At 40.1% G+C, this 16033-nt stretch overlaps 2 protein-coding genes across 2 annotated transcripts in view; both read left to right on the top strand.

Annotated features, from left to right (window-relative positions):
• galnt13 (polypeptide N-acetylgalactosaminyltransferase 13) overlaps positions 1 to 6164 on the top strand; it is a 161421-nt gene extending 155257 nt beyond the window's left edge. Inside the window, exon 12 of the mRNA XM_084123280.1 lies at positions 5958 to 6164. Within this exon, the coding sequence (XP_083979406.1) occupies positions 5958 to 6095 (138 nt within the window). The 3' untranslated portion in view covers positions 6096 to 6164. The remainder of the gene's footprint in view (positions 1 to 5957) is intronic.
• Positions 6165 to 15652: 9488 nt separating this feature from the next.
• The window catches only part of kcnj3a (potassium inwardly rectifying channel subfamily J member 3a), a 160735-nt gene continuing 160354 nt past the window's right edge, over positions 15653 to 16033 (top strand). Inside the window, exon 1 of the mRNA XM_084123282.1 lies at positions 15653 to 15787. The gene's annotated coding sequence lies outside the window, so the exon portion shown is untranslated. The remainder of the gene's footprint in view (positions 15788 to 16033) is intronic.

Consider the following 16033-nt stretch of genomic DNA (forward strand, 5'->3'; position numbering starts at 1 on the left):
ACCATAGTCACATGTTTGCCGGGAGCCAGAGCGCCTGACATCAAAGCAAATGTAAAAGTGCTGGCTAATGCTAATCGTAAATTCTCTAAGATTATTCACGTCGGCACTAATGATGTTCGACTCTGCCAGTCGGAGATCACTAAAATTAATGTTAAAGAGGTGTGTGAACTTGCAAGTACGATGGCAGGCACTGTAATTTGCTCTGACCCCCTTCCTGTTCGCAGGAGTGATGAGATACTTGGTAGGTTGTCCTCACTCAATGGCTGGTTGTCTAAGTGGTGTCCGCAAAATAATATAGAATTCATAGACAATTGAAAAAGTTTTTGGTGCAGACCTGACCTGTTGAAAAGAGATGGTATTCATCCCTCCTGGGATGGTGCTGCTCTTCTCTCTAGTAATATGGCACATAGTCTTAGAGCTCAAACATGAATTGGGGCTCAGGTCAGGAAGCAGACAGACTAGCTAAACCGACCGTCTGCCACCTGTCTCACGTCACCAGGGTCAGATAAATCACATAGAGACTCTTTCACCTAGATATCATCATATAGAGACTGTGTCTGTTCCCTGAATTAGGACATACAAAAAACTTCCAAACCCATCTAAAGGTAAAAATTTAATTGATGTTCAACAAATAAAAAACAGATATAATACAAATGAGCAAATGATAAAGCTTGGGTTGTTGAATATTTGATCCCTTACTTCAAAAGCACTTATTGTTAATGATATGATTACAAACTATAACCTAGATGTGCTGTGTTTGACAGAAACCTGGCTAAAACCAAACGATTGCATTACTTTAAATGAGTCCACCCCGCAAGATTACTGTTATAAACATGAACCTCGTCTGAAAGGCAAAGGGGGAGGTGTTGCTGTAATTTATAGTAATATTTTCAGAATTACTAAGAAGTCTAATTTCAAATATAATTTTGAAGTGTTGGTGCTTAATGTAACAATATATAGTGTAAATGATAAATCATGTTTGAGATTTGTACTGGCTACTGTATACAGGCCACCAGGGCACCATACAGACTTCGTAATTGTCGTAATCATACTCTAGATCTAATATTTATCACACGGAATAAATGTTGATGCCGTTGAAATTCTGCAGCAGAGCGATGACATCTCAGATCATTATCTAGTCTTGTGTAAACTTAATTTAGCCAAGGCTGCAAAGCCGACTCTGTGTTACAAATATGTTAGACCTATCACTTCTGCCACTAAAGATTACTTTATTAATAATCTTCCTGATCAGTTTCATCATCTCAGCATCCCAGATAGCTTAGAAGAACTAGATATTGCGACAGAAACTTTTAACTCTCTCTTTTCCAGCACTTTGGACACAGTTGCTCCGTTGCGCTTAAAGAAGATTAAAGAAAATAGTCCAATGCCGTGGTACAACGAGCACACTCGGGCCCTTAAGAGAGCAGCCAGAAAAATGGAAAGCAACTGGAAGAAAACAAAACTATAGGTATTTCGGATTTCATGGAAGGAGAGCTCGATTGCATACAGAGAGGCCTTAAAAGCTGCTAGATTTGCTTATTTTTCAACCCTATTAGAAGAAAATAAACAAAACCTTAGGTATTTATTTGAAACAGTGGCTAAACTAACGAAAAATAAAGCTTCAAGCCCAGAAGTTTTCAAGCAGCACAGCAGTAATGACTTGATGAACTTCTTCACTTATAAGATTGATAATATCAGGGAGAAAATTATAACTATGCAACCGTCTACTACAGTATTGCATCAGGGAGTGCATTGTAGTCTCCCTAAGTAAAAATTCAATTCATTCATTGCTATAGGAGAAGAATAATTTTCTAAACTCATTAAATCATCTAAATCGACAACATGTATGTTAGACCCTATACCGACTAAGCTACGGAAAGAGATGCTTCAAGAGGTCATAGATCCTCTTCTTAATATCATTAATTCATCTTTGTCATTAGGATACATACCAAAAACTTTTAAGCTGGCTATGATTAAACCGCTTGTTAAAAAAACACAACTTGATCCTACAGAATTAGTCAATTACAGGCCGATCTCGATCTACCTTTTCTGTCAAAGATACTAGAAAAGGCAGTCCTCACAACCATGTTCCTTTTTAGAAAGAAATTATATCTGCGAGGATTTTCAATCAGGATTTAGACCGTACCATAGTACTGAGACAGCTCTCATTAGAGTCACAAATGATTTGCTCTTATCATCCGATCGTGGTTGTATCTCTCTATTAGTGTCACTAGATCTTAGTGCTGCATTTGACACTATCGACCACAACATTCTTTTAAATAGACTCAAAAATTATGTTGGCATTAGTGGAATTGCATTAGCATGGTTTAAATCATATTTATCTGACCGTTATCAGTTTGTAGCAGTAAATGAAGAGATGTCTTATCGATCACAAGTTCAGTATGGTGTACCACAAGGCTCAGTACTAGGACTGTTGCTGTTCACTCTGTACATGCTACCCTTGGGAGATATCATTAGGAAGCATGGCATTAGTTTTCTTGCTAGTAATCTTCCTAACATTGTCCGGGAAGCAGACACACTCTGTCAGTTCAAATCTAGACTAAAAACACATCTCTTTGACCTAGCATACACATAACACATTATAGACTTATATAATTCAATGTTTGGCTGCATAGTTTAGGTCAGCCGGAAGCGGGAACACTCCCCATAAATCCTGATGTACTTGTTACATCATAAGAAGGATGGCGTCTATGCTAATATTAGTCACTCTGTTTATCCGAGGTTTACCTCAGTCCGCCGGATCCAGGCCGTATCCAGATCAGATGACGCATCCCTGAAGTGCCAGCCTCATCAGCCCTGTGAAGGCCTCATCGACACGGCCAATCTGACTTCTGACCTGTAATGCTGCCTGGTTCATAATCATACACTGTTCGTTCGTTGGCCAGAGGAGAACTGGCCCCCGACTGAGACTGGGTTCTCCCAAGGTTTTTCTCCATTCTGTCACCTGATGAAGTTTAGGTTCCTTGCCACTGTTGCCTTGGCTTTTGGCTTGCTTAGTTGGGGACATTTAATATTCAACAATATTATTGATCTGCCTTACTTAGGGTGGACAATGGCGCAATTTTCTTCTAGAAACAAACTTTATTGTATTATTTTTATGTTATCACTGTGAAGCTGCTTTGATACAATCTGTATTGTAAAAAGCACTATATAAATAAAGGTGACTTGACTTGACAAATTAAAGATGTCTGCAAAGACATCAATGTAGATTGTTTGGAATCACATTGTTAAAAGCGCTATATATATGAAGATGACTTGACTTGACTTGACTTGACTTGACTTGACATCTGCGAGCTGGTGATAGATAGATAGATAGATAGATAGATAGATAGATAGATAGATAGATAGATAGATAGATAGATAGATACTTTTTATTCATCCTGAAGGAAATTTAAGGCATCCAGTAGCTTAGACAGCACACATCCACATACATCACATATACAAAGATAAAAGTAATAATAATAAAACATATATATATATATATATATATATATATATATATATATAAAAATATATTAACTATGACTATGAATATTAACTATTGGCTGGCTATGAATAGGACAGACCATGACAGAAAATAAATCAATAAATAAATAATAAAATAAAAATGTTCATTATATAATTGACAGACAGCTGAGAGACATAGACTCTTGCTTAAAAGTCCATCTCTCCCTTCCCCCTTTGTGTGGTATTGAAGAGCTGGATGGCCCTGGGACAAAGGACCTCATCAACCTGTCTGTAGAGCATGACAGTGACAGAAGTCTGCTACTGAACCTGCTCCTCTGTTTAATGAACGTGCTATGTAGTGGGTGACGATCATTGTCCATGATCGCCAACATCCTGCTCATTGTCCGTTTCTCTGCAGTAGCTGTGGTGGGCACATTCTCTGAGAACTCTTCCTGGAATCGCATCAGGTCCCTCGGCCTTCCTAGTGTTCATAGACCTAAAGGTGTGTCTCACTTCCTCTACTGTTACCGTAAGTGTAAGGTCTGTATCAGCAAGGGGAGGAGTGGCTCCGTTATCTGGTCCAGATGTTTCAAAGCGGGCGTAGAAATGGTTGAGCTCTTCTACCAAGGAGGCATTGATGTTTGTTGGTGGTTCACGGCTGCCCCTGTAATTGGTGATTTGTTGTATTCCTTGCCACACCTGTGTTGGATCTTTGTTGGTGAAGTGGCCCTCTGTCTTTTCCTTGTACACGGCTTTTGCCTGCTTGATGCCCTTTTTCAAATTGTGCCTGGCTGTGCTATATAATGCTCTGTCCCCGGATTTAAAGGCTGTGTTGCGCTCCCTCAAAAGGACATGGACCTCTGCAGTCATCCAAGGTTTCCTGTTAGGGGGAATCCTGATGCGTGTGTTGATAGTAATGTTTTCAGCCTAGGTCCTATTGTAACAGAGAACAGTAAAGGCATATTCATTCACATAAAAAAAAATTCACATCACATTAAAAAACAAGGTCCAGTTTGTTTGTTCAAAGCAGTCTTGTAACTGTAGAGATGCATCCCCAGGCCACCTCTTAACAGTTCTGACAGTAGGTTTCTGCTTTTTAATGACGGGGCGATACGCTGGAATCAGGGATAGTGACAGATGATCAGACCAGGTGTGCGAGGGGGAGGCTCTGTATCCCTTTTTAATATTAGAGTATACACAGTCCAGTATATTATTCCCTTGTGTTGCACACTTGACATGCTGATCAAAGCTGGGTAGCACAGTTTTAAGATTAACATGGTTAAAATCACCAGCCACGATAAAAATGCCCTCTGGGTAATTGTTTTGCTGTTTGTCTATAGCTGCTAGTGCATGGCCCAGTGCTAAATTAGCATTGTCGTCTGGTGGAATGTTGACCGCTGTTACCACGGCAACAGTGAATTCACGTAGCCAGCTTTCAGTGATAATTATCACGGAGCTATCTCGTATGGTTGACCGGCTTGATATATCTAGGATTATTATTATCTAGATGTACTGTAGTTCGTCCATCTTATTCCCAAGGGATCGGGCATTCGCGACGAAAAGGTTAGGCAGTGGTGGTCTGTTAGGAGCCCTCTTTAGCCTAGCCAAGACGCCCAACCTGCAGCCCCACTTTTGTTTACGTTCCCTCCTCTGTCTCCGCTTGCCGCTCGGTGAAGCAATCCATGGAGACGCCGGTGCTCTGGCTATTCCCGGTGGAATGCTGTGCGAGTGTTGGAAGGCACTCGTTATAGGTGCTACGCATGTTCTCCCGATATACAATAATTCCTCTCTGTTGTAAAAGATATACGGTGTACCCCGGCTAGTCTTAACAACAAAGAATAATACAAACAGCAGCCACATACAGCATTGTTTTAGGGAGCACTGAGCCGCTGCGACTATGCGCACCACCATATTGGTACCATATTGGTATTAAATTCTAAAGAAAAAAAAGAAAGAAAGAAAAGGAACAGGAAACAGAACTGGAACAAAAATAAATAAATCAAACTACGACATCAATATAAATAACTCAACAGAAGAAACAGAAGAAATTAAGAAAATATAAATTTGAACTTCTGTCACAACTCTTGGGAGATTGGTATGGTAATAGAGATTGCCTTTACAGACATTGCTGCGAGCATATAAGACATGCAACCCCGTACTAGATCTACACATGTGGCGGTGGGGAAGGTGGAGGGTTTATGATAGCGCGCTGCAGACAGTAACAGCAAACAATGCCAAGTATTTGAATGTTTGAGCAGCAAGCTCATTGGCCGCTGATTCAACAACAACCAATCAGCTGTGCTATGTAGATAACAACATGATTGCTACCAATTAGTTAAAGACCTATCAACCTGCACCATTCAGAGTTTCATGCCAGAACTATGTAATAAATTAATTAATCAATAAACATACCCAATTCCCGATACATAGAATAAGACTTTCACCACACTAATAAATATGGTAAATATTTGTTATTACTGATATTACAGGGATACTGCAGGGAAGCCCTTCAACTCACCAGAAGAAATAAACCAATTCTACACTTTTGGTCCATTTTATCACCACTCTTCATCCGAATGGTAAGTGAATCGAAAAAAAATAAATATCTAAACTTCCAGATAACATGAACACAGCCACAATTTCACTCCTCTTCAAACCCAATAAAGACCCAACATTGCTGTCATTACTATCATCTCATTTCTCTAATTAATTTAGACCTTAAAATCATCGCCAAAGCACTAGCCCATAGAATAGAAAAAGTCACGCCATCTATAATCCACCCAGATCCAACCGGTTTCATTTAAGGTAGACTTGCATCCACCAACACACACAGACTTTTTAACTTAATATATTATTCATCAATTCAAAACACTTTCATCACCAATGGACTAACATCACATAGCTTCACACTGCACCGGGGGACTAGAAAGGATGCCCTCACTATTCACCATTTTCATTGAACCATTAGCAGCAGCCATCCATCAAAACAGCTACATTAATGAATTCAAACACTAAATATACATTATCATCATTATTACAAGAAACGATTAAACTCATTTATTCGTTCTCTAATATTTCAGAATACTCAATCAATTGGAGTAAATCTTCTATTCGTTCATTACATTCCAACAGGTTGGATGTGACATCCCAGACATCACCTATCCCTCTGTCCACCAATCACATATTTTGGCATCAATGTTTCCCCCAGACTGTCAGAGTTGTTTGGACTTAACTTTACTCCATTACTCAAAACAGTAGATGATGATCTTCAACGCTGGTTGAACATAAAACTTAAACTGAACTTAAAATGACTATACTCCCTAAACTAAACTATTTATTCTCAATTATTCCAACACAATTTAAGACTTGCCTGGTTTAAATCTCTTGACTCAATCATTAACAGATTTTACAGGAAAAATAAGACCCCAAGAATTAAATTGACTACCCTACAGAAACCAAAAACAAAAGGAGGTCTGGAAGCACCACATTTATACCACTAATTTCTGTCCAATCAACTTGGATTCTTGGAGCAAATGGATTCATCCAAACCCATCAGAAAACACATGGTCAGATGTTGAACAAACAATTTGTAAGAACATCCACATTTCACTTACCCTTCTACAGTCAGACAATCAAAAAATTAGGCTAATTAATATATCCTGCTAAAAAAAAAAAAAAAAAAAAAAAAACGACTCTCCAAAATATACAGAATAATATCAAAATATCAAACACAGATACATTTTTACACCAAAAATTTCTGGAAGTATATATATTTTTCCATTCATTTTTTTTTTTTCATTTTAAAATAGTCTTCGTTAAAGAGTTTTAAGCCATGAACCAAGCCAATCAGCTACGAGGTGAATCACAACACTACAAACTTTGATTTGAAGATTTATTTATTTATTTATTTATTTTAAATCAGACAAAGTTGCAAGATGTCTACTTAAAGGTTTTAGTGAGGTAAAGAACTACAATCCCATGAAGCATTGTGAACTGCAAAATGTGCAAACACATGAACGTTTCAGTATTCATGGTATTTCACAGTATTTCAGTGCTTCATGGGAGTGGGTGGAGCTAAAGAGCTATTTTGGAGTGTGTTGCTTTTTCGACTCTGATTGGTGTCATTTTGTGTACAGCATCATGGGTAATGTAGTTTTTCACCAGGAAGTCCACTGTTAAACAATTATTTTTAAAACCAAGCTGACATAATGTGGGCTGGCGGCTTTAGCAAAAGCAAATAACATGGATTAACAGCCCCGTAGCTCAAAGTAATTGTTCAAAACCAATTTCCTTATGATTTCCAAAACCTTAACCCAAAATACCACTTTATTTTCTTGTAGTGCAATATTTTTGATGACTGTGGCTCATACCAACTTACTAACTTTATTGTATTAAAATCTAATTTGGGACTGCTATTTAATAGCCTTACTTTATATGGTTTATTCATCAGTGTTAGTGATATTCTTACAATTGATGTGTATGTTAAGTGGTATGGTATGTGTTTCAACCATTTTTGAGAAAAAAATGTCCTTGGTTCAAATTCCTAAAAATGTGGGTTGTGGCTTAATGATCATGGGAAAATGTGGGTCCCATGGCCAAACCATTTGAAAACCACAGCTCTAGAACATTAAAAGCTCCCGGATTTTAGAAGAGCACTGCAATTTTTCTCTCATCTGATGCTGCTCAACATGCCTCTGGTGCCACACAACATAGACCCTCCTTTTAACCATGGGAACACAGCCTTATCCTTCTAACCATTCTGGGCCAGCTTTAAGGGTTTGGAATAATAGTGGACATTTCAGACTGCTCTGCTGTCCACCAGTGAAACTCTGCAACCAAAGCTAATTCTAAATCATCTGTCCTCATCCTTCTAGACCGGTCTACTACTTTCGACACACCACATCTTCCTGTTCACCCTTTTTGAACTGGGTGCCTTCGCTGGTTTGAGTCCAAACTCAAGATCCTTTAAGGTTTTTTGAAAGGTAAGTGTCTGAGTCACATTAGCTAACTAGTGGGGTGCCTCAAGGTTCAGTGCTAGGCTCCCTCTTCATCTCTATATATACACAACATTTTATCACAGGGTGAGCACCCACCTACCAGCACAGCTGTCATGTGGAGTGCCCGCGTGAGCCACTGGAGGGCACTCTTTCCCTGAATTATGTTTCACCATGGACTCATTATGTTTAATTATGTTTCAGTTGTGTTTGATTACCGGTTATTGAGTTCCTTATTTAAGCCTGAGTGATCGCTGTGTCCTTTGCTGTGTCCTTTCCCTGTTTTAGTATTCTGTGTTTCCCTGGACTCTTGACCCTTGCCTGCTTTCTGGACTGTTCATGAACCTGTGCTGCCTGCCTCGACCTAAGCCTGTTATCACTACGAGTTACTGGATTGCCCCTTGTTTAACTGTATGCTGGAGTTTATGTCTGCTTGTGTTTAAGCTGAAATAAAGTGCTGCACATGGATATGACCGCCTCTGTCCGTACGTTACAGATGACTTCGCCACCACAGGATCCAGCAGACTTTCAGCATCTATCCACTGTGGTCAAGACCCAAGTTTCCATGCTAGCCTCTCATCATTTACAGCTGACGAGACTAACATCACTCCTCAAGGAACTAGCAAGCTCTATGCAATCTTTGTCTCCGCAGAGCTCAAGCACAGCCGCTAATCAAGCCCAAGCTCCCGCTGCACCTGTTCCACCGCAACCCAGTGTGAGTACTGCATCTAACTATCCCAGTCTGTCACTTCCTGAAAAGTTTAATGGCTCACCTGTGGCGTGTGAAGGATTCCTTCAGCAGTGCAGCTTGTATATGAGTCATCAGCCCCAGTTTTACACCTCGGATGACGACCGCATATCCTTCATCTGCTCACTGTTCACTGGAAAGGCTCTGGAGTGGGTAGGCGCATTCTGGGAACCAGGTCGGATGTTGTTCCCTTCTTATGACGTGTTTATCACCCTATTCAGAGAGGCTTTTGAACTCCCCGCAGGAGAAGAGGATCCCGAGGAATTGCTCGTCCCTGCGCCGGGGAGGTTCGTATGCGGCAGATTTCTCTCACACATTCCGCACGCCACTAAAGCCTCATCTCGCCAAACTGTTCGATCCTCCCTTGATGACCGTCAGAGGGGCTTTCAAGTATACCGTTTCTGCCAAACCCACTCATCGTGTCGGACCTCTCGAGCCCGTATTCCGCACTGGTCTTGTTGAATTTGTTAATCCAGAGACAATGGAGGTTTCGCCGGCCGAACCGGAGTTTGAGCGCGTGCCAGCCGACTCGAAAGAATCAAGTACCGAGTCGAGTGAATCAAGTGGGTCAAGTGAGTCAAGTGAACCGAATCCCGAGTCAAGTGAACCGAATCCCGAGTCAAGTGAACCGAATCTCGAGTCAAGTGAATCGAATCCCGAGTCAAGTCCTGAGTCAAGTGAATCTAGCCCTGAGTCAAGTGGATCAAGTCCCGAATCAAGTGAATCCAGTGAGGAAAGTGAGTCAAGTTCGGCTGAATCTATGGAGTCAGGTCCAGTTCCAACAGCGCGCTGTCGCAGGAGGAGGAAGAGGACTCGCTCGGCTCGCCAGGCTCCGGTGAGCGTACCTAGACTCCTCGCTCTGCCGGCCCCGCCTCTGCGCCTCGCTCTGCCGGTCCCGCCTCTGTGTCTCGCCCTGCCGGCCCTGCCTCTGCGCCTCGCTCTGCCGGCCCCGCCTCTGCGTCTCGCTCTGCCGGCCCCGCCTCTGCGCCTCGCCCTGCCGGCCCCGTTTCTGCGCCTCGCCTTGCCTGTGCCCTTCAAGCTCCGGGAGGCTTCTCTTGAACCCGTTTATAGCCCGGAGGTTTCTGCCGTGGATTTCCCCAAGTATTTTTTTGGGGGGGGGGGGCAGTAGGTACCCTGAGAGGGCCATGGAGGTGGCGTTGACATGGACCTTGTCTGTGCTATCTCCACCTGAGCCTCCTATGCCTCTAGTCCCGTCTGGTCCTGTGCTTCCCATGCCACTGGTTTCCACATGCCACTGTTTCCCTGGACTCTTGACCCTTGCCTGCTTTCTGGACTGTTCATGAACCTGTGCTGCCTGCCTCGACCTAAGCCTGTTATCACTACGAGTTACTGGATTGCCCCTTGTTTAACTGTATGCTGGAGTTTATGTCTGCTTGTGTTTAAGCTGAAATAAAGTGCTGCACATGGATCCGACCGCCTCTGTCCGTACGTTACACAGCCTTCCATCGTTCATCCATCATCTGCTAAAACCAAATTGCAACTTAAAAAAATAAATAAATAAAAAAATCGCTGAAGACACTTTTAACTGAAAGACAAGTTTACTTGTTTTCCCTCTTTTCTTTGCTTTCCTGTATTTTCACTATTGTAAAGATGCTGTTGTTCTGTGAATTGTCAATATGCTAAATCAAGCCATTTTAATTGGAATTCACATGATCAGGAATTTGACATTCGTTATCACATATTGTTTTTAAATGGTTGTCTACATTACAATAAATTGTTTGTTCTTTTCCTAATTTTCCTAGAAATGCATCTGTAAACGAATGAAATTAATCTAAATTAAAGATTCATGAGACCAAAGCAGTAATTAATTATTTTTCAAGTTAAAAACCTAAAATTAGTAAAAGCCTTGACGTATATCAACCTGATGTGACTATATTAGGTATGTTTTTGGAGTTATTACTAGTGTGTCCATGAGAATGCCGTTTTAATTTTTTCATGATGTCATCTCAATGGATAGACAATCTTACTGGTGTCAGATGTGACCTGATGTTACATTTAAACTGTATTAAGGGGAAGAGATCAGCAGATGAACTGACAGACCTCCTCTCTAAAACAGGCTGGTTAATAAGACCCTCTGTTTCACGTTTAGACTTGTTTTGTGTTTCTTTAAATAACACTGCAAAATAACTGCTGGAGATTATTTCTCCAGGGAGAAAGACAGTGAGGCAGAGGGAGACATGATTATAAATACAGTGTCTGGACATTTTGTGTGTGCATTTTGTTTGTGCATCTCCATTGTGGTTTCATAAATTTGAGATGATTATAAAAATGTAAAAAAAAAAAAAAAAAAAAAAAAATTGGTCAAATTGGTTGTGAGATAGCGTTGGTAGATAGGAACCATGGTGAGGCTGTTAGCCCGTGTGTAGCCCACTATGAATCTCATTACGACTGCCGAGCCAGTTCCTCATGCAATGCAAAAATATATTTATATAATTAACATGTTATAGAGGTTTATTATTGATTGTTATTTTTCAAAGCAGTACAAATACATTAGAGTATGTTATAATGCTTATCAGGTTTATTATCTTTACATTAAAACTAAAACCAATAACAAAATGTTACTTGAAATTAAATAAAGTTTAACTGAAATTAAATAAAATATAATATTAAAATCTTATTGTGTTTATTTTAGCTAGTTGCCAAGACACAATTTCTCCTTTTAATTAAGTTTAACTTTAAGTATTAAAATAGCACAAGCAAAAACTTAAATAAAAATTAATAAGAACTATAGACATAAAAAAAAACTAATAAAAATGATAAAAGCACTGCAAAATTACTAAAAATAAAAATATAAACTACTTCAGAATATTAATAAAAAAACTATAATAGTAATGATAATGAAATAACACGGATGCCTATAAATACTAAGATCGGGTTATAATCACAGTGGTCAAGTGATGCTGTACAGTCCTAATAAAGTATGCCAGATGGTGGTAATCTGCTGTATTCCTCACAACCTCATACATTTAGAACTTAAACATAACTTAAACAAATGACAGTGGGCACAAATTATTTTTTAGTGAATTGTCCCTGAGTGCTATAGTGGATATTATGCATTGTAAAAACAAAAAAGTAAGCCGCATGTTACACCTCTACTGATCTTTGGACTCAATGAAATGTTCTAATTTGCTATGGACACATTGTCTTTTACTCACCACCAGGTGTCTCATATAATCATCTGATCACCAAGATCCACGACTGCAACATTACAGAACATAGATAGAGTATCAACAAAACAGCCAATAAATTTCAGAGAATATTGAAAATAGGTTGTGTATAGCATTTCCTCTGTGAAGATGAAAACCTATGACCCAGAAAGCTGTTATTGGTAATCAATACCTTCACAACAGAACAACGGATTCCAATATCTGTGAAATAGCTAATCCCACACTACCCCACCAGTCTATGAGAGGTACTAAAGAAGACTCTAATAGACCTTTTCTGAGCTCACAATGGAGGCAAACAACCTCATGCAATAACTCTGATGAGAGTGATTAAGGCATGCAGTGGGAAACGAGAGAATGATTGTCTGGAGTGATTGGCTGAGTGACCCTGCATGGAAGTGCTGCGAGAAAATTGAACTCAGGCATTTTGTGTCCCCTTTCCTGGCTGATTATATTAATAAGATAAATCCAACATCCCCTACCAGGCCTTAACCCGACTATTTTTATGAAATGGGTTACACAAATCTCTTTCCCTGGTCTCTGGAGAGTGGAGTATCAGTTTTAGAGAGGAGATATAAGGGATCATTGCTCTCACAGGATTTGTCAAAGATCAGAAATAAATAGAAATGGGGCGGCAAATCGAAGTCAGAAATAGATAGAATTGGGGTTGCCAATCAGATTTTTCTGCCCCAGAATGGCAGAGACCTAATTAGTGGTGTTTGTGCTACTGACATAAATGATCCCTCAATCATACGGCTTGACAAGTAGAATGTTTAGTTGCTTTTCCTTGTGGATGATGCAATGGGTGAAAAATCATAAATTCCATTAGACATGCAATGAAGGTGGATTCCAAGCATATATAGAGATGAGAATATCAAAACGATATGTTGCAGTCACATTTACCATTGCTTGATGTCATTTTTCTGGCGAAATTCAGTCATAGGAATCTGTGAGATCATGGGCTTTTGCGTGAGGGAAAAAAAGTTGCCCACACAGGTTTAGCTCATGTTCAATTTGGTCACATGAATTCACCACGCTGACCAACAGAAAGCTGCTTGGTTTGAAAGTGACTTCTGTGTGAGCTATGCCTTAAACATCACTAAGCTATTGACAATGGACATTGGACATGTTTTTGCAAGCGAATTTTTCCCTAAAGTGACTGCACTTTATTTACACTGCAGCATAGTGAGCGTGGCAGAGCGGCATTTTCATTTCATTCCTATAAAAGCTGAGTTTCATTTGCGAGGTGACCTGACAGCGGACAGGATAAAGTGTTGAAAGCGGCCAAGAGCTCTAAAATTGAGAAATGCTCAACTTTATGCAAATAAAGAGTAGAAAACGGCTGGTGGCAGCTGTAGCTGTGAGGTTAAGGTAGTGACGTCTGTCTTGAGTGTTTAAAAATACTTAGATTGTGCTGGAGTTTCTGCTGGATTTAGTGCATAAATCAGTGTTTACACATTGAATGCATAAGTTGTTATATGTATGTTAAATATTGCAGTTTGGACACTTTCATTGTGAATAGATTGCCTGTGTTTACAAAAGATTATTAAATTGACACGTATCTTTACTTTGGCCATTCGGAAACAAAGTTTGCATTTTAAAATATAATTGCGTGTATATGTGACAATTGTATTAGCTGTGCACTGAGGCGTTTTAGCATTGTCAGACGCATTGAGCAGAGTTTTGCCTCTGCAGTGTAAATGCAGCTTTAAGAACACATTAGCAGCCACATAACAACACCCTGACGACTGCCGGAAAACCCTAACATTGTGGTGCACATTGTATCTCTTTCTTGTTCAGCTAAATCAATCTGTCTTTATTTCGTGCTCTTTTTCTTTTCTGACAAATGGTTCATTGGATATTTCTGACAGAATCATTATCATTTACAAAAGCGTGTCTGTACCGCAAAAAGATTCTTCACCCACAGCACCCCCTCATCTCTGGAAGATTTTTTTGGCTGCTGTGTTAACTGCGAAAGTTTAAAATGCATTAATTGCTCCTCGCTGATGGGAGATAATCTGCACAATTAAAATAATTGTTCTGCTGGAGCTGTGCTGGAAGCGTCCCCTGTCACAGCTCTTGCAAGAGGCTGGCCATAAATAGCAAGATGCTCCTCACCATATGCTATAGAGCTCATAAGGGACCTCTCCAGTTCAGACTGTCCTTATGCGCCACTTACTGTAAGAGCAAATCTTAGAGATAACAGAGGTCAAATTACATTTGTAACTGGCTGTTTTTGAGCATTGCAAAGATCAAGATAACGTGTAAAGTCTTACCAGGAAATGTGATGTGTTTGTTTTACTTGAGTGAATGTGTGTGTGTGTGTAGTATGCTATTCTGTGTATTATGTATTGCCAGAAAGTAGAAGCCTAAGCTTCTTTTCATTCTTTGTTATGCTGCTTGTCATTTAAAAAAAAAAAAAAACTGTTTTTAACTCTAGTCAGCTAACTTCTATGGGGGACACTTTCTGGTAGTGTTGTAGTCAAGACCACCTATACTGAGACCAAGTCAAGACCAATAAATTGAGGGGTTGAGACCAAGACAATACCAAGACCAGAAAAGACCATCTAAAAGATCCACATAATTTACTGCCTGTGAAATGCTATATAGAGCTGTTAACAATCAAATGAAATCACTAAAAACAAAAGACATATTTGCACTGCAGAAGTGGCACGTCACGTGTGACTGAGTAGAACCACACTACGTAGGAGAATATTAAAAAAACAAACTTAATTAAATCCAGACAAGAAAATTGCAGGAGAATGGGAAAACATAACCACATAACATTGACGAGACAGGACAAAGAACTGAAGAAAACAGCGATATACCAGACAAAATGAGGGAACTAATGAGCTAATTAATGTACACCAGGTGTACTGAATTAAACTGACACAGACTTGGAAACTAGGGTTACATTCAGACTGTCAGTCCAAATCCGTTTATTGTGGATATCCGATTGAAACCCGATCAAAATTAGCTAATGTGTACAGCAAAAAATCACATGCAATTTTTACAAATCCGGTTCAAGCTACATACATATGTGGTTTGAAATCCTATTCAAATTCAGTCTGACCGCTCTGATCAAACACAACTGAACAGAACATAATCCTGACATTACCCCGCTGGAAAGGCACATCCTTGTGCCATACAAGGTCCAACTGAGGAGGGAGGGTGGGAGTTCTGGAGGAGGACGTGGAAGAAGCCATGAACAAAAACAGTCAGCAGGCAATCAGGAGAAAGAGTGGCGATGTAGGAACCAAGACGTTCAGCCAGCCAAGAAGGAGGGGACACATTGATGACTGTCTGAGGAGGAACCGGGGTACCAAAGTGCTGAGGTGGAGCCGGAGCCAGAGCCGGAGCCAGAGGGAGGGCAGAGCCAGAAGGAGCCTAAGGTGGGTCTAAGGTGTTTTTGGAGTCCTTGAGATGTTTTGACATGCCCTGTAGGGGTGTCACTTTACGTTAGAAAATCGATTGCACAATCGATCGGACCAACCAACGCAAGTTTCGAAAACGAAAATAGGTAATCGATTTTAACGGTCTTTACTCAGAGCGCGTCCAGCTCATCACGATACGCCCGCAGCGAACGCACATCACACAGCAACTGCAGGCTCTGACAAACACACATAACAGCAAATTAT

Source organism: Abramis brama (genome assembly GCF_963993115.1).
Source record: "Abramis brama genome assembly, chromosome: 8".
NCBI lineage: Eukaryota > Metazoa > Chordata > Actinopteri > Cypriniformes > Leuciscidae > Abramis > Abramis brama.